Below are 20,090 nucleotides of genomic sequence, written 5' to 3' on the forward strand. Positions count from 1 at the left end.
TTTGTAGATATACTTATATATGTGGTTTTTTGTTTGGAATTTGTGTGTTTGTTCTTTATCCTTTTTTTCTCCTCAACTCTGGTATCTCGCTTTGGCTTCATCTGATCTTAATGGAGAATCGATCCATTCAGCTAAACTCGTTTTGTTTTGTTTAAGGGCTTCCCGGGATCATTATTCTTGGTGAAAACTTGCTATATAAATTACACAAGAATTCCTGGTAGAAATGGTTCTAGGGCGTCATTCCCTCGGAACCGAACGGTGCCTAAGTGAAAATAGGATCCATTCTCCATTATACATGAGTATATGTTTTCCTCCCACTGACCAGGATGATGCGTGGTTCATCCTGCTGTTCATCGTCTTCAGTGATGAAAAAACATATATGTTTTATTCAAGACTCTCTAGCCCATATGGTTGTCAACGCATTGATGCTACATATGATGAGTAACCTTAAGTCAGGAATTTACCGTGCATTTTTTTTTTGAGGAAATAGTTCAGATATTCAGATTCAAGAAATGTAATCCTACATGACGTGGCAAAATTTAAACTATTTTTTAGTGGAAAAGTTAAAATTAGGAATGTAGCTCAAATTGGTAGAGCATTAATGTAAACTTGGTTGGGAAGCGTTCAGTTCCTTGCATCACCAAAAAAATATATATTTTTCATTTGGTTCCCTTCAATGGAAAAAATAATTAATTTGTACTGCAAAATATACTACAATTTGGGATGTGTAGCACATTTGATAGAAACATTCTCCCTTATTTTTTTCTCTTCATTGCTAAAAAACTATAAATCAGTCTGTAGTGAAAAGTAAACTAGAGTTGAGGATACGTAGCAGTAGACACTACGGGAAACACTAGATTTGTGTAGAGCTTTGAGGTTTGCCGAGAGCTTTTTATCGGGCTCTCGGCAAACTTGAAATTTGCCCATGGTGACTCTCGGCGAAGGAACACTCTCGGTAAAGATGTCTTTGCCGAGAGCCTAACTGGAGCTCTCGGCAAAGAGCCTGATGGGGCTAACACCGTTTTCTTTGCCAAAAGCTCCGTTAGGCTCTCGGCAAACTTAGGTCTTTGCCGAGAGCTATGACTCAGCTCCTGGAGGCTCTCGGCAAAGACTATTTTCAAAAAAAATTTATCTCTTTGCCTAGAGCCCTCCTGGAGGCTCTCGGCAAAGACTATTTTCAAAAAAAAATTTATCTCTTTGCCGAGAGCCGCTCTGGAGGCTTTCGGCAAAGAATTTTTTTCAAAAAAAAATAAAATAAATCTTTGCCGAGAGCTTGGCCTGACAGCTCTCGGCAAAGTTGCCGTCAGCCCGCCGACGCCGTAACGGCTACTTTTTTCTGCCGAGAGCTGGCGGTGGCTCTCGGCAAACCCTTTGCCGAGAGCCCGATGAATAGCTCTCGGCAAAAGCCTCTTTGCCGATAAAAGATGTGTCGATAGGCCTTTAACGAGAGCTACTCTCGGCAAAGGTTTTGCCGAGAGCAAAACTGTCTTTGCCGAGCGTCTGAGGCTCTCGGTAAAGCCCCTGTATGCAGTAGTGAGACAATCAATTAATCCATATGCATGATAAAGGGATGTGATTCGATTCATCGCATCTCCAATAACAAATATCTTTTGTTTTATTTCTCTTTAATAACAAAACTTGTAAATTACTTTTAGTGCAAACAAATTAAATTTAGGGATGTAGCTCAATTGGTTGGTTGTTAGTCTATAAGCATGATAAAGTTAGTGGGATTGATTCCTTGGGTCTCTAAAATATCCCTTTTTTTATTTTGGTTTCTTTTGAGTTGGGCATGTAGCTGAATTTACCGACCAACACCGTTCGTGCACAAACTTTACTATCATCACCGCAGCATGAGAAGGTAGATCTTCCGCGGGTAATGTAATTGCGAATGTATATACTGAAGTACTGAACCTATTTTTGACTTGTTGTGTGTTCGGTATTACTAACAGAGTTTAGGTGTAGGTTATCGCGTATTGGGCCCACTCTTATTTTCCAACTGGGCCTGTAGGAATGATTTGGTTGGTTAGGGCCTGTTTGGTTCATGTATGAGTAAAGCATGGTTCGTATCTCAGAGCCAGGCTTATATGGGACAGGCTGAGTATATGCAAGTAGTCGTGTTTGGTTGACTGTATCTACAAAGCCTGGCTGAGAAGAGATGTTGTTTGGTTGCCTACATGAAGATATGTTACATGAGATAAAAATATTATAAAATCATGATTATGATTTTTATTTTTTTACCGGTACACTCTTAAAGTTCTTATTTTATCTAATTATGTCTTAAACATCTTTAAAATATATTAATATCACTTACTATTTACTAATCATACACTAATACATCATTAGTCTCCTAAATGGCTGCACCCGGCCAGCCTGGCCCAACAGAAACGGCTGATTCCAGCGTTTTTCTAGAGCCTGGCTGTGGGATGCTTGTTACATGAGCAGAGTCTGGCTCTAAGCCACAAACAAGTAATCAAACAAGACCACCCTACATCCGGTCAGCCTGGTTCAGCCGGATGCAAGGAACCAAACAGCCCCTTAGTGCATGGATTGGGCCGTCTCTGGTAGTCTGGTGGCTGGATAGGTTTGGGCCTATCAATACGTTCTCGCATTTTAGAAGTCGCGGAAACGTTACTTAAACTCGATTCATGGAAGTTTTTTTTAATCTAAGCATGCTAAAGGTACACTGTACACTTCATCTTATCTCCAATGATATTTTTTATTTTGTTTTTCTTCATACATATATTTATTTGTATTACAGAAAAAAAGTTGGGGCACAACTAAGTTGGTAGGGTTTTAATCTAAGAAGTAACGTTTGTTCAATTCCTCATGGCTCCAATATTTTTTATTTTGTTTTTCTTTGATGAAAAAAGAATAAATTATTTTATAGTGCAATACTATAGTTGGGGATGTAGCTCAATTAGTAGTATGATAATCTGTGCATGATGCATGATACAAGGTCAAGTGTTTGATTCCTTGCATCTCCAAAAGAATTCTTTTTTTTGTTCTACTTCAATGACAAAAGAACACAACAATTTGTAGTGCAAAAATATATATTCCACATTTCCACGGTTGGGCATGTAGGTCAATTAGTAGACGGTTAACCTATGCATGATAAGGCGTGGGTGTTCAATTCCTCATATTTCTATTGTATTGATTCATTTTGTTTCCATCATCATGCTAAATTAATTTTCCTATTCCTTAGGAAATATAAATATATGAAGCGACTCTCCAATAAGAAATGAGGATATGAAAATAAGGTAGCTTTATATACTCAACACACTTATAATCTATGATACCGATCTGGTAACATTGAAACAAAGATAAGCATGCAGTTTATTAATGAATTTGTAAGTTTATTGGACCTATATGAAGAAGGTTTTGATTTGCCCCGGATTAGAGAATAGAAGGAGATTTCAGAATTTGTCCAACCTAATCACACCAGTTAGTTGTTTGGTGATTAGTGTAGTAGAGCAGCTAATTCAACTAAAGTGATGTAGTGATGTTTTTGTGTAGAACATCTCACTTTCAAGAGAGCTATTATGCTTATTTATTTTGTTAGCTTGAGTTATTATGCTTCTTGTTGGTTGATTTGTGCTTCTAAATGGCACCGTAGCGTTAGCACGGGTAATATACTAGTATCTCTAGTAATACTTTCTTTGGTATCTTTTAGTGACAAAAAGTTATAATTTTTTAGTGCAAAAAATGAGCTCCTTAAAATAATCCCTTATTTTTTTGTTTAAAACAAGAAAATATATTTATAGGAAACAGTGTCGCTACGAGTTCGTGTAAATAAAACTTAAACTTTAATTAGATTTGTAGAATTTTTTTATAAAATTTGCATCTTTAAATAAGTTTATTACAAAAACATATTCAGTAGTTCATCTAATAATACTGTTCATCTAATAATACTAAGCCTAACGCACGATCGCTTTTTCTACCTCTCATCAGATATAATTCTTGTCCTAGCCTGTCTTCTTCTACCTCTCATCAGATATGATCCTTGTCTTTCGCTGAAAGGTCCAAATGGCTAGAGGAGGGGTGAATAGCCTATTTAAAATTTTACAAACTTCACTAAAGCGAAGCTATTCTAGCATTAGCACGACTAAGCTATGCAAGCCACCTACACAAGTCTAGCAAGAAAGCTAAACACTAAGTCACAACAAGAAAGCACAACTAAAGCAAACTACACTCCTATCTAAGAAGACTAAGCTACACAAACTAAACAACAAGTAAGATGTGCAAGTAAGTAAAGGAGTGAAGAATGATTGTTATACCAACGTTGTAAAGTAGAGATATATTTAATCAATCACTCACAATCACAATCACAAAGAGAATCCTCGACACAAGATGACAAAATTTTTACCGAGGTTCACTTGCTTCTCGGCAAGCTAGTCCTCGTTGTGGCGATACACCCACTTGATGGATCACGAGCTAATTGGCAATTCAAAGTCAAACTCTCAGTGGGTGTCGCACATCCACTCACAAGATGGGGATCCTCCAAACCACGAGCAATCCACTAGAGTAGCCAATTGCGATCTTCCGCGGGAAAGGCTCAAGAACCCCTCACAAATCACTTGGTGAGGCTCGAAACAATCTCCAATCATGAGCTCAACACCTCCACTGCTTCAAGCCGTCTAGTATGTCGGGAAACATCCAAGAGTAACAAGGCAGCTTTTAGAACTCTAGCACTCAGGGGAGTTCGGTTCTTACAATATCCTCAAGCTTGCTTCGCTAGCAAAGCGAGATTAAATAGCTTGTGTCACTGCTTTTTGATCTCCTTCCCGCCCGTAGACAAGCACTATTCCAGCCATCCCTCAACCATACTCCAAACCCAGTCCTTCAAATATTTAAGGCTCTGTAGCGGTCTGAACATCTGAAGGCATACCAAGATATTTTTCACTCAAATCCTCATCATAAACCTCTAGCTCGTTCTTGATAACGTCACAGATTTGCTGCTTGACGCCCTTTTTGCAAAGTGTATGGATGATTTCTGCATATTGATCCTTTGTCTCGACGCTGAGCAATACGATTGTAAGACCCCCCTTTATCAACAAAGCATTCTCCTAATTTGCCCAAAAAACAGCATTATGTCATCTGGGAAAGAGAAGGTGACTCACCATCGGGCCTACGAAGCCACCATAATACCTATGAGCACTGATGACTGAATTCTTGATTTTAACAGGCATGAGAGAGGCCCTCTCCTGCTAGAAGGAACAAGTAGTGAAAAATTGAATCTCCTTGTTGTATGCCGCGTGTCGGTCTGAAACTTTCAAGTTTATCACTGTTAAGTTGAACTGAGAACGAAAGTGACCTAATTAACAAACCTCATGATTGTGTCCACCCAACGATGATGGAAACTAAGCTGGTGCATTATTGTATCGCCATATTTCCATTCAACTCGACAACATGCCTTGTTCATGTCCAGCAGCTTCAGAGCACAACATCTCAAATCACATAGGCTCGTGGCGTGCTAGGGCTGGGAATCTGCATTTTGCTCGGCCAAATCACATAGACGTCGTCACATAGACGTCGTCGTGTTCGGCTCTCGCCGTGCTCTGCTCTGCTGCCCCCGTCCCCGTTTCTCGCTCGCTCGCTCGTTCGATCCGCTCCCAAACCCTAACCCCATCGCCGTCGCAGGATGGAGGTGGCCATGGGCGATGATAGCTCGGGGTGCAGCCTCCGTCGCGTGGCTCGGCGTCCGTCGTATATGTACGTGCCTACCTCAAAGGAGCACGCGGAGACATGGTCTCGCCTGATCTCCAAGATCGAGTCTTCCTACAAGGAGGCGCAGCTCCGTCTCGCCGTCGCCGTGCGGGGGACGAAGCGGCCCGCCACGACGCTCCTCGACGCCGGTGTCTGCATCGGCCTCCTCGACCCTGTCTCCAACATCATGGTCAACACCATCTGCACCTCCGACCGCTGGCCGGAGCCGGACCTCCAAGAAAAGGTCTTATTGGCCGCCGGCGGCTCCGTCGTCGTCGATGACGACGATGAGAGGCTGGACCAGATGCGCCGCCGCTCCCTGCTGGGTCTCGTCGCCTTTCTAGTCTACTTCTTTCCCTACCTCGCCGAGTGGGAGGCCGTGCGCTACCTGCTCCTCGCCGACGCCGACCTGCTCTGCGCCGTCCGCACCATCGTCGCCGACCGCGGCATGTTGCTGCGCTTCTCCCTCGACTCACCCGTGTCCGCCCCGGCCGTCGAGGCGGCGCTCGCGCTCGCTGCGCAGGTCGCCAAGCACCCCGAACCCAACCACCTCGTCCGTGTCTGGATGCTGCTCTCCTCCCGTCCGCACCAAGCCGCCTTCTCCCTCCTCTCCGATCAGCAGCACTCTTCGTCTCCCATCGAGGACGACCTCGATCGCCGGTGGTTCAAAGCGATGCTCCATGACCCCGTGGCTCCCAACCTGGCCATATCCTGGGATCTCGCTGCTTCACGAGCTCCATACAGCAATGCCGCCATTACCAATATGCCATATCAGCACACCCGATCTTTGCAAATGGTGCTCCTTGACACGATCCATGGATTCTACCTGCAGGCGCTTGCCAGGCTACCGTGCGGCGAGCTGCGCTCTCACCTTCACCGCAGCCTGCTCATGGCCGGTTACTGCTACGGACCCATGGACCCGGTCTCAAACATCATCTACAACACCATCTGGCACCATGCCAATTTCCCAGCAGCAGTCACCCCGGTGCTTGAAGTTATCGGCCCAAAAAGCCTCACCCGCCTAGAAACCCGCTCCTTCTATGGGCTTGTCTCCTTCATCCTGACTCGCTACCATCATCTGTCCGGGCACCAGGCCGTGCAGTGTCTGATCGCTGCCTGTGGTCAGCTGTCCCTTGCTGATCCTAAGCTCACGATCATGTCTGCTGGAGATGATCAGGTGGCCAAGGGGGAACAAGAACAACAACATCATCACCAACGCCGCTCATCAGACAGTCATCATCTCTGTCACTGCATGTGGAACCACTACGATGAAGTCATCAGAAATGTGGAGCAGCAAAGCCCATCTACCAGTGTCCAAGAGGCTTACATGGCCGCAGCCATCGCGGCATGGCATCCAAACCCTGACGAGCACGCTACATTCCTTGCTTCTTGGAAGGGAGATCCGGTGGTGATGAACCAGCTCACCTCTGAAGATGTGCACCATTGGTCTAAGCTTATGTCTCCAGAACAGCCACCAACTCCTGAACGAGTATGCAAGTCCGGTTATCCTGTCAGATGTGGAAAGAAGCGCTCCCTGGCTCAGCAGAGAAGGGTATCAAGAAAGGTGAAAGCTGCATTGCACAAGCACCTGCTGCAGGATGGGGTTGGTTGAGTACATCTGATCTTCATTGAACTGATGGTTTTGCTTTGTGTTATTGTGTTGTTGCATACAATAAAAGGTTTTGCTAATTTATCCTGTTTTGTTTTGTAGAAACCTGCATATGATCTTCATATCATCTCCTGTGTGAATGAGGATGTATGTGGCCCGGAGTATTGCGATGATATTGATGAATCCCTGTCATGTGCTCCCTATCGCTACCTTTACACTCATGTCAACTTCTTGGCCACTCGGAAGGATTCACTGTCCAGTGCCTCCTATCCGACACTCTTCTTTGCTGAATTTGATAATGAAAAGGAGGATAGTGCACCCCTTGTGTGCTGCCCAGTGCAGGAGCCAATAGCTTTTGCCGGTACATGTACATTCTTCTTTCCACATTACTTCCATGTCGGTTTTCACTTTGGCAGCTACTGACATCAAGAGCTGCCTTTGAACAAACAAGTTTAGTGTTACAGCCTTGGCAATATCATACAAACAAATTTAGCAGCTACTGACATCAAGCCGCCTTTGAACAAACATGTTTAGTGTTACAGCCTTCGCAATACCATACTAAGAAATTTAAATAAATAGAGTGGAGGATCATATATAGTAGAATTATTTTTTACATTGTTGAGGTCTAAATTAACATAGCGTAAGGTAACAGTATAACAGTGCAAGAAATAATTTCAGACGAATCCATCATAGCATACTAAGAACTGAAAGCCAACAATAAATAGCTTTGGTCCAAAGTGCTGTAACAAACAATGCACGTTGGAAAATCACTAGTATTTGCATCTATCTTGTGGCGACACAAGTAGGAGGTAATTCATTGTGTACTACTGATTATATGCAAGGTCTCTTCTCTTCTTTCTTGAACTACTAACTATAAAATCTGTCAGCATACATACAAGGGGTGTCGGCATATATACCACAAGGGGGAACCAATTTCATTCATATTCATACCACCACACCACAGGGAGCGCATTGTAGGTTGTTTGTCCTGTGAAGGAGTCTGGGGATGAGAAGAGATATCTAAGACTTAAGACACCAGTTGGGCAGATTTTTCTTCTTCCAAGTACCACCTAGCCGTTTTGAGTTGCTTGCTCATTATATGTTACTGTGACAACAAATTTTAACTGAATGGCTGTAATACTTGCTCCTTCCCTCTGCAAATGGATGCAATTCTCACTTCTCAAGATTGACCAAATTATATAAAAAAAAGTACTAACACTTATGATACAAAATATGTACCATTAAATTAATTATGAAAATATATTTTAGCTGTAAATTTAGTTGGAGACTTAAATAGTAATATTTATATTCCCCTATAAACTTGGTCGTGGTTAGGCTAGTTTGACTTGTACAGATCCCATTGTTGTATTCTTTTTGAAACAGAGGGAGTAGTGTATTATTTTTGTCATGGCATATTTTTAATCATCTTTGTATGACAGCATAGCATGTTCGATGCCTATACTGCGAGGCTGCAGGAGCAAGGGTTGTGCATCCAACTTCTATGGAATTCCATGGAGGAGGCAGCGAGTTTGAGAAGGTTATCCGTGGAGAACATTCTCTGACCAATGTGTGGCTTATCTGCAAGAACGACTATGCTGTCAGGCACATGGGTGCAGTAGAAGAGGATTTCATGTATGTTGAGGTCAATTAGATCGATTGAATCATTATGTAAACCCGCAGTAATTAAAGTTGTGGTGATGACTGATGTCGGAAGTCAGGAAGGAAAAACCTAGCTAAATGAGTATGTGCTATTGAAATTAGCCAAAATATAGAGCCCTCTTTGGTGCGCTCTACCAGTACCAGTCAAGATACGGATGAAGGAGAAGAGACGGATGAATGATTTCTTTTTACGGATTTCGCTGAATTGCAGGTGTCATGTGTGCAATAAGCACCGATCGGAAGTGATTGCTGAAGCAGCAACCACACCGTACTGTTCATATGCTGAAGAAAACCAGCTGCAGCGGGCAAATGTAAATATCTCTCCAGACATGTCACGTGCAAACGTGCAATATCCCCTGGCATGTCATTGCCAATGCATGTGCAAATATCTTTAGCCACAGGAAGACCACCGAGTTCATCCAAAATCACGTGAGATATATAACGCTCAGTCAGAGAAACAATGCAAATACTAGGGTTTGTGCAATATTGACATGGAGTTCCTTTAGTTCACCCTTCAAATATTGCCATGGAGTCCTTTAGTTCATCCTTCAGAGAAAACTGTGAAGAAAACTCAGTATTAGTTGAATGTCACCCAGATCATCTAGTAATAACCAAATTAAAACCTGCCAGGCAGGAACGAAGCCAGAAAAAAATTTAGGGGGGCTGAACAAAAATTCTACATCGACTTAGCTCTACTATTATCCCTCGTAATAAAAAAAAAATATGTTAGTTTAAAGTAGTCTTAGATTAAAAATATAGACCAATAATAAAATTCATAAAATATATCTAAAAAATAAAGTTCTCAGTCCACCCTACTTTATAAATTTATGTCTAAAATTAAAAGAAAAACACTAGAAATTTCACTAGGCCAGCAGCGGTAGGGGGGGCTGGAGCCCCCTAGCCCCACCGCTGGCTACGTGCCTGCTGCCGGGATGAGCTCACTCGCCTAGTGCACTGTATGATATCAAAGTATCAAACCCCCCAACAAACTCTCGGCCCATTCCAACATGCCGCCGTCGAGGCCCGTGACCACGGCTGCGACCAAGAAGCTGTTGCCACGAAGCATTAGGCGGAGACAATTACCCAGGTGATTGCAAACGACGCGATGACTAGCTTCAGCGGTGGTGGTGGGCCGGGGTTGCTACTGCCTACCGCCGTCAGCGGCATAGGCAGAGACGCACGCCGCCGCCACCGCTACTGGAGAGTTCGTCGAGGTCGTCAAAGCTCTAGGTGACAATGAGCTAGGCGGCCTCGCCCGTGGTCCGTGGATCAGAGAACTCGTAGCAGCCACCCCATGTCGTCAAAGCCGGCGTGGATTGCCAGATCACCAAAATCACCTTCCAATACCACCCTAAGGGTGCCTGGTTTCCAAAGTTTAGAGTGCACAATTATACACCGGCAAAGCCAAGATCTGGCCACCCTGGACAGCTGGGCTCCCACGGTACAGTAGAGGCGGAGTGGAGAGGGAGATGCGTACGCAGAGTTGCCAGCTGGTGTATGGAGGATGGAGGCGAGGGTGTGAGGCGACTAGCGAGAGGCGGGAGGGGGAGCTCTTGGCGCCGCCGCCGAGCCTAGGACTGCCCCTCCGTCGCTGAGGGCCCGAGCCTGAAGATGGAGCAAAAGATGGGGCGTCGCCGCTACGAGGAAGGACACCACATATGGGCCACTAAATAAAAGCCTATGCAATCCCTTTTCTTTTTTTCCATTTTTTAAGCAACTTCTATTTAATATCTATATACCTAGAATAACATATTTACAGTGATTTTGTGAATCCAGACCAGTGCCTATTATCCTCTATTAATCCGCATATTTATAATTAAATTCCTTACTCCACTAGAAGACTGATTTTAAAGCTCGACTGATATCCATTAGGCTTTCTAGGCTTCTGTCATGGTTTCACAACAATCAGACATATAGCTTGAGAATTGGAGATTTAGGGAGAAAAGCAAAAATGGGAACGAAAATAGAGATTGATTTCTTTGAGGTTTTAGAGTTTCAGTTCTTCACTACAAGACACAATGGCCTCAAACGTTATATACCAGCCCGATTCTTACTATAACACTCGTTAACTCACCACTAACTCACACCACTATGGCTTAGCTGTCAACATTACCCTAATTTGATCGATGTCATTTGCTCTATTGCCAAATGCGTAACGATACTCTTGATCCTTCTTGCCCTCTCATTCATGGCCTTGACATTGCCCCTCCCTCAAAAAGTTGGTTGTCCCTAGCAACAGTGGATGGAAATCGCCTCGAAAGATCGTGAACTTCCTCCCACGACGTCAAGGTTGGTGACTTATCATCGAACCACTCCACCTAAATTCGTGACTATAAAGAAGCCTCTTTATATACCATATGTGAAGCTATAAAATGGATGGATGGGTTGGACAACCATCGAAGAATAATGTGGAACCAGCCATCAAAGAATTATGTGGAACCAAAGTGACATCATTATCTTTTAAATTCTAGCAGCAAAACACATAGGAAAATCATCTAGTTTAATATATCTTGGATGCTCTGAGTTCTATGTTGGAGATGCATTATATGTTAGGACCATACTAGTGTCTCCAGGGCCCAATTACATAATAGTGAGATAATGATTCCTCTAAAAATATTTTTTAAAATACAAACTCTATTAGGGGAAATTATGAAAATTTTGTCTTGCACCTTTCCTATAAAAAGGAATGAGGGGAGGTAGACAAGGACTTATGGATTCATTTGCACCATGGATACCTTAGGGGTTATATAGACTTTTTTTATATTTAGGCTCCTTGTCCATAATCACTATCTTAGAGCCATAGATTTCCTATAAGTAGGAACATCAAATACAACAATCCCCTTTTTTAACCTCAGGTGGCAAATCCAAGCCGATGTTTTCTTTGTATTTTAATAAAATAGGGGCTAAAGGGTTGTTGTTTTCTTTATATTTCAATAAAGCAGGGGCTAAAGGCTTAGATATATTGAATAAAAAGTCAGTTTATTATAACATAAAATAGAAAAACTCACGTGCTTTGCCTTGGTCCTAAACTTCTTCTCCCAGTAATGATTTCCCTCAAACCTCGACCTCTCCCAAGCAAAACTTGAAATCAAGTGCAAGCTGAAATATAAAGTAACATCGGCAATTAACATAAAACACTATAAAAGAATGCAATACTAAGTGCAATTTTGGTTTGTATCTAAAGTTTAACAAAAATATATAGGTAACAATAATAAGGTTTATGATACCAAACTAGTACGAGTATTTTAGATTGGATTTGAGAGAAACTAAAAATAAAGAGATATTTTGAAACCTTTCTTTCACAATTGATACATTGAAAAACTGGTAAAACTGGTAAACTGAAAATGTGATGTCGTGTTGGATTGTTTACAGTTCCACATCGACACTTCCATGGTTTCCCATCATTCGAGCTACTAGAGACTTTATGATTCATCATATGTGCAACCTATCAATTCAAGCTACTAGAAACTTCCATGGTAGCTCGAAGATGCGGAAGAGGGGCAATGGAAGTAGAAGGCACGAATGGTTATGTTCTCCCCATGCAACAAGTGACAAGTGGGTAATTTATAGGATCAAAAGTAAGGGGTTGTTTAGTTCCGCATAAAATACAAAATTCCAACTACTTTGGAATGATGGAATGCAAAATGTCAACTACTTTGGAATGATGGAATGTATAATGCCAAAATTTTTAGGGTTATGTTTAGTTCCATCCAAAATACAAAATTCTATTGTGCTTATGAGGGCCTCTTGAGGCTCTTTTGGAATTTTCTTTGGCCTCTTGAGGTCAAAATCCAAAATTGAGAATAATCACTTTTTTTGTCAAAAATCTTGCATGGTGTTTACTTCCATTATGCAGAGTGATGACCAAAACCCAAATTTTTTTGGAATAGAAGGAGAACTAAGACCCCCCAAAGTGAAAATAGGAGAACCTAGATAAAAATAATCGATAACCGAAAATCAAAGTGAAATAACCGAAACTAAACTAAACTAACTGAACTTTAGTTTCTAGTTGTTAGGAACCAAAATAATGTCAAGTACTTTGGCGAGCAAAACCAAAGAACCAAACATGTACGCATTGGCCCAATGGCAAAAGAGGCCCACCCAAAATTCCAACCCTAGATACATAACACATCCCCTTAGCTATCTCCAACAAGAGACTCAGAGACCAAAACCCAAAATGGGTCTCCAACACAATACCTATAGCCTGTAACAGAGTACTTATATGAGTATCAGGAGAGATATAGCCTAAATATGAGTATCCTCTCTCCTCGAGACCATTTGCAGGAAGGATTCTCTTTTGGGTCTTGTTGTTGGAGAAGACTAAAAATGAGTATATAACCTTTTACCTGTAGCGCTACCCAAACTTCAAATGGGTCTTGCATTTTGAGTAAGGGTTGTTGGAGATAGTCTTACAACCCTATATGCAAAAGAGGGTGAGGATGAGTCTAAGTCGATGCTGCATCCGGTGCATGCCTGTTACTCTATACGTCGAGTCACGAACTGCTACTTGCTGCCAGCAAGGGCCATGCCCCATGCAGCCTGGACTAGAGGTTGAGGTACTGAGCCGCCGCCGCTCACCCCTACACGCGCAAGCCCTCCAGCATCGTGCCTGGTTAGAGTCCTCCTCCTTGAAAGCCCTAGTTTAGTTTTGGATAATTGATGAAACCCAAGTACTAACCTCTATGCTAAGTATGTGTAGATAATATATGAGGTGGGTACATGCCAAGTGATGGAGTAAGAGATGATCATGGTGATGATGGTGATGACCACAAGATGATCAAGTGCTCAACATGAAAAAGAAGAAAGAGAAAAACAAACCCTATGAAGATCAAAGCAAAGGTATTGCTAATAGTCAATTCACCCCCTCTAGCCATATTAGGACTTTTCACTCATCTACTTTTGTTGTTGGCAAGGACCAGTTTTATTTAGGACAAAATAATACTCTACAAAACCTAGTCTAAAACACTTTACTTTCCCCTTTCTTTCTCTGCACCAAAAAAGCCTTCTTCGGGACAAAACAACAAGCGCTAGGTCATTCAAAGCAATCCCCATTTTTTATCTTTCTATGGAAAAGAGTATGAAAAAATGACCCAAGATTGGAACAAGCAATCATAGCCCATCCTAGGATCATTATACATTTTTATCAGGATTTTATTGCTATTTCAATTTCCTATTGACATATGGCTTCCTAGGAGGAGGGAACCATATCAGAGATACAGATACCCTTTCCTAGGGGTAGGGAAGGGTATCGGAGTAAGCCCCCTTGATCGAGGGGATAGGGGGTGAAGCAAAGAGTGGCTTGACCTGAAGCCAAAAACATATGGTCAAAGCCATGGAGAGAGAACAGAACTCCCCCTTTAGGGGGTTAGGGGGTGATAAGCTATATACATAGACTTTCCCTTCGGGAAGGGAAGGCATATACCCTTTCATTTTAGGAAAGGGTATCAAAGATGAGATATTGTTTCCTAGGAGGAGGGAACAATATCAAAGCTGAGCTCGGGCCTCGCAGGGCAACAAATCTAGTGTTTAATAATATCGTAAGTCCACCTTGAGGGGAGGTTGAGCAAGCCAATCCCAATGAACTATACATTAAATATCTTCTCATCTAGACGAAGGGCGACTGCGGCCATTTTTTATTTTCCCCTTCTCTTCCCTTCTGTTTCGCTGATGTAATGTATGGCTCGGTTAGTTTGTTTCTAACTAAAACTGAACCGAACTAACTAAAACCAAAATTCCTCGAGTCCAAGTTTCCTAGCTAACTGATCGGTTCCCAGTTTTATGCTAACCAAATTTCATAAAGAACCAAGGAACCGAACTAATCAGTTTTGGTTAACCGAATGCCCATGGCGAGCAGTGGAGGTTTTTTGGATTTGTACTGTAGTGAAAGTTGTTTTTGGGAAAAAACACCGATGAAAGCCTGGTGTTCGAGTGGCACGTCCGGTGTGTTGCACCTGACATGACATGTCCGACGCATAGTCCCTAAGGACTTTAATGTTTAAGTGACCGTTGGAGATCAACGGGTCATGTTTAACTGAGGACATGTGGCAGCCATTCATGGGCCTGTCGGACGCTGAGGCCTCGTCCGACGCCCCCGATAGGGCAAGCCCCAAGAGCCTAACAGCTCTATTTGTTGAGGGAGCTTATAAATACTTGTTGGCCGGCTTGTGGCTCACTCTCTTGGCATTTTTATACACTTGACATCCTTGTGAGCCTAAGCAAACACTTCCCACTCATCTCCATCAATGATTAACCATCATAGTGAGAATGAGAATGATTCCAAGTGCATTTGATTGAGTGATTGCATTTAGTGGCACTTCGGGATCATTTGAGCTGTGGATTTCTTGTTACTCTTGATGATTGTCGCCACCTAGACGGCTTGGAGCAGTAGAGGAGCATTGACATGAGTTGGTGATTGTTCGTGGCCATCTCCTGATGATTGTGAGTGGGCTTGTACCTTCTCCGGTAGAGAGCCGAAATGTAACTCTAGTAAACTGCTTGTGTCATTGAGTTACCTCACTTGTGAGTAGGTTCTTACGGTTGCGGTGTCCTAATGAGGACGAGGTTCATGCTACACCTCTTAGCCACTGAACCACCAAGTGTTGGTCGACACAACAGGAACTGCTCGTATCGACAAGCACGTGAACCTCGGGAGAAAAATCAATGTCTCAATTGTGATTGTTTGGCATTCTTCCGGTGATTGTTCATTTGTATATCGGTGATTGGTTCATCCCCTACACGACGGTATAAAGATATCATCCTCTCCTTTTATTTACCACAAAGTAGTGTAATTAGTTTAGTTATTTTCTTTGTCTTGTGTAGCTTAATTCACTAGTGTAGCTTGTAGTGACTTAGCCTCGTGTGCTTAGTGATCATAGCAACTAGAATTGTTGAGTAGGTGGCTTGCAACCCTTGTAGAGCTAGAGCAAAATATCTTTTACACCTTTTGTTGTACTAATCATTTGCTCTAGTGGTTTGTAGAATTTTAAATAGGCTATTCACCCCTTCTACCCATATTAGGACATTTCAACCGATGGCTTTTTGAGCCTTTCAGTTGTCTTTTGGCTTTTGCAAAAGCAAACAGGTTGGAAAAGCCCAACCACACACCCTCTAACTCAAGCTTTGCCACTAGCAATAGGTAAAACTAGCTGCCTAGATCCAAATAAGATCTTAGTTTTTCTTAACTACTTACTCCCACCTTAAAATATAAAGATACTATAGTTATCTTAAGTGAAACCATCCTAGGTCTATCTGTGTTTGATGAACTCAAATCAAAGAGATAAATTATGAAAATACATTTCATAATGTATGATGATGTATCTATAGACTCATTTGATGTAGTAAATATTATTGTCCATTTGTATAAACCTAGTCGAACTTGCAATAGTTTAATTTAGGACAACTAAAAATCTTTTATATATCAAGGTATTGAAAATTCCTTTGTAAATTTAGCCAAATCTATCATAGTTTGACCTAAAATGGTAATGAAACATCACTTTTTAAGATGAAAACAAAAAATGTTATGGGATGGAGACAGTAGTAGAAATCATCGCATAGCATAAGAACTAAATCAGCCAAATGCAACTCTCTCTATCTTGTTTGGTTACCTCCATGCGGATGTAGTGGCAAAGCGTGGGGACAAATCAAGAGGGGTATTATGCATATGTAGATTTGTGGTCCAAAATCTGTAACCAGAAAAGCATATGCGACTGCTTGCTACCACAGTTCTGCTGCACTACTTCAGCATATTATTTTTCTCTCACAGTATTTCAACATAAGTCAAATTTTAGCAAAACAATAGTAGTATGTGTTGTGCACAAGGTGGATACACTTCTCCTCGATCGAGGAAGCCTGCCAAAAATGTGAAAGAATAGCAACTTGGTAGCGCAGAAAGCTAATGAGATGTGAGGAGATAATGCATATAGCCATGCAAAATTGCAAGTGCGCTTAGGGCAGCTCCAACAATTGGCTTTGAAGCTACCTCTAAATATTTTTCTCATATTTTAATAGAAGTAAGAGAAAAACTAGCTCTTAATCAGGAGCTAAGCTCTTGCATATATTTCAAGGTGATGTAAAAACAGCATGTGGAGTGGAGCTATTCATGTGTAAAAGCTAAGTGCTAAAAGTTAGCACTATTGGAGAAGTTGACTTAGAGCTAGTAGCTAAGGCCCTGTTTGGTTCCAGGTGATTTTTTTATCAAACATCACATCGAATATTTGGATACATATATAAAATACTATATATATATATATATATATATATATATATATATATATATATATATATATATATATATATATATATATATATTATTTGCAAAACTAAAATAACAGCTAGAGGATAATCCGCGAGATAAATCTTTTGAGACTAATTAGTCCATAATTGGACACTAATTGTCAAATAAAACGAAAATACTATCGTGTCCGTTAAATTTTATCACCCTCAACCAAACACCCTCCGACTCTAACCCACCCCTTAGTAGTGCTGCATGTTTGCATGTAGTATGTTCGTTTATATTTGGTAATTATTGTTCAACTACAGACTAACTAGGCTTAAAAGATTCATATCGCAAATTACAAGCAAACTATACAATTAGTATTTTTTAATCTACATTTAATGCTTCATGCATGTGCTGTAAAGATTCGATATAACGGGAAATCTTGAAAAGTTTTTAAATATTAGGGTGAACTAGGCCTTGTTTAGTCCGTGAATTTTTTTTGCCTTGGCTACCGTAACATTTTCGTTTATATTTGATAACTATTGTTCAATCATGTACTAACTAGGCTCAAAAAAATCGTATGTGCAATTAACTTTTTATTTTCATCTATATTTAATATTCTATACATGTGTCTAAAGATTTGGTGTGACGAAGAATCTTGAATTTTTTTAAAAAAACTAAACTAGGCATAAACAAGACCTCAACTTAGAGATAGTGAGCACAGCTACAAGCCAGAGAATTGGCAACCAATAAACAACTGCTGTTAGGATCCTGGCGCTGCCGCGCTGCAAAACAAGGCAGCCAAACACCAGTGGCCTGCCGCATGGTTAGAGCTAGGCCATGTTTAGTTCACTCCAAAAACTAAAATCTTTTCAAGATTCTCCGTCACATCGGATCTTACGCCACGTGCATAGAGTATTAAATATAGACGAAAATAAAAACTAATTGCACTGTTTACCTGTAAATCACGAGATGAATCTTTTAAGCCTAGTTACTCCATGATTGGATAATGTTTGTCAAATAAAAACGAAATTGCTACAGTTCCGAAAACTTTTCAATTTTCGGAACTAGCCTGACCAGCGGCAATCTGGATGTCAGATGCCATACATACAGGCTATTAGGCAGAGGAGAGAAGCAAACATGCCTGCCCACGTATATGCTCCATGTTTCGTAGAATTGTAGTGCTATTTGGCTACGGAGACAGTAGCTGTCCATGCTCTGCTCGTTCGTTGTCCCAAATTGGCTGTCTAGCCGAACCGGAAAGGTAGATCCACCAGGTCGTCGTATGCTGTGGCCATGCTTTCCAACCACCACCACCACCCCTACTGATTCTGACCTGCTTCGGCTGTACTTTGGTCGATTGCAAATTAAACATCGTTTCATCAGCTACTTAATCACTGATTCGATTTGCACTGAAATCTTGCTATAATATTTTGCACTGAAAAAAGCGAAAATAATATATGTGGAGGGACACATGCTCGCACGGATGAACCGATGGATCCAAGTTAGTAGCTCAAAATTTTGTACGTACCGGCACCGGCAGCAGCTATCAGAAATTTGTCCTCTTTGCGCGTGCCGTCCCTTGCCTTGGATTTGGATCCAGCTCGACCTCGGGGTCGCCAGGCAGCAGGCACAGCCGGCGGCAGCCAGCTAGCCAGCCATGGCCCATGGCCGGGCCTGTTTGGTTGAGCTTCCCATAGTCACCCTTGTGTTGTTTAGATGCCTGCTTAGGCCTCCAAGCCTCCTCCAAGGAGGCCACCGACTACCCTTAAGCCAGGCCTGCTAGAAACGCAAGGGGTGGCCGTTCCCTGCAAGCCAGGTATGGTCAAGCTGTCGTTTCGCATCTGCTCACCCCCTTGGGTTCATCCTCGACACCCTGACCACCAAAGAGGAAAGAAGTGTGGGCGCTCGCGTCCGTCGCCATCGCAAGGAGCGGAGGAGCGCGGGGCAAGGATGGCCGTCGGTGAAGAGAGTAGGTGAGGAGGGACATTGTCGCCTATGAGGACGCGCCACCCGTTGGTGAGGCTCGGAGGCGAGGAGAGGCCCCGACCTCGCTTAGGAAGTGAGGAGACGCCACCCACTGCTGAGGCTCGAAGGCGAGGAGGGCTGCCACTACCTCTAAGGAAGCGCCACCCGCTAGCGAGGTGAGAAGGCGAGGAGGACCGGTGTCGCCGCTGAGGAGGCACGACCTAATGGCGGCCCAGATGTGAAGGTGAGGATGCTCATCCACCTCGCCTCCGACTCCGATGGCCATCCACCTCACCTACGACTCTAATGGTCATCTACCTCGCCTCCAGATCTGTAGGCCAGAGCAAGCCTTGCAGCCGGCTCACGCGACAAGGGAGGGGGGACGGGTGTATCTACGTCGTCGTGTAGTGAGAGAAAGATGCGAGCTCGCAGCATGATCGTGCAAGATAGCATCAAAGATGATGAATAGAGAAGAAGATGATGGAGGTAAGGTCAGCATAACAGAGAAGATGTAAGGGTATCAGGCCAACCAGTTAACCAAACAAGAACTTGCCAATACAGGCTTAGCTAGCACATGACAAACGAAACAAGTGTATGTTGTATCGATTTGGACTGGCTTGAGGTAGCCTGGTTTATTTTTCTAGCCAGGCTTGCTAGAGAAACACAACCAAACACACCCTTCGTCTCTTGGGGATCTGACGGGGCTGGGGGCTGGTCGGACCGGAGGCCTTAGAGGGCATGAGTATAGGTGGGGAATTGAGAGAGAGTGAGCATAAGTTCGGAAGGAGGAGACTGGACGCAAGGCCGTTTCATTTTTAGCTTTTTTTTGAAAGATTCTCTTAAATACGTTTCTATAGGTTTGATTTTAGAATCTAGACCCAGGGCTTGCCGCCGTGGTCATTAGCCCCAAGCTAACACATCTTGACACCAACATCA

General features: G+C 42.6%; 1 protein-coding gene across 1 annotated transcript; it reads left to right on the top strand.

Annotated features, from left to right (window-relative positions):
- On the top strand, window positions 5,639–8,838 carry LOC8069253. The gene is made up of 3 exons (XM_021461373.1): window positions 5,639–7,306; window positions 7,415–7,673; window positions 8,752–8,838. The coding sequence occupies exons 1-3, from the start codon at window positions 5,639–5,641 to the stop codon at window positions 8,754–8,756; spliced, it is 1,932 nt and encodes a 643-aa protein (XP_021317048.1). The 3' UTR covers window positions 8,757–8,838.

This window comes from Sorghum bicolor, chromosome 5, assembly GCF_000003195.3.
Source record: "Sorghum bicolor cultivar BTx623 chromosome 5, Sorghum_bicolor_NCBIv3, whole genome shotgun sequence".
Classification (NCBI taxonomy): domain Eukaryota; kingdom Viridiplantae; phylum Streptophyta; class Magnoliopsida; order Poales; family Poaceae; genus Sorghum; species Sorghum bicolor.

Coding starts and splice junctions, on each gene's coding strand:
- LOC8069253 (XM_021461373.1), top strand. CDS start 5,639: ATGGAGGTGGCCATGGGCGATGATAGCTCGGGGTGCAGCCTCCGTCGC. Junction 7,307..7,414: donor AGCACCTGCTGCAGGATGGG/GTTGGTTGAGTA, acceptor TTTGTTTTGTAG/AAACCTGCATATGATCTTCA.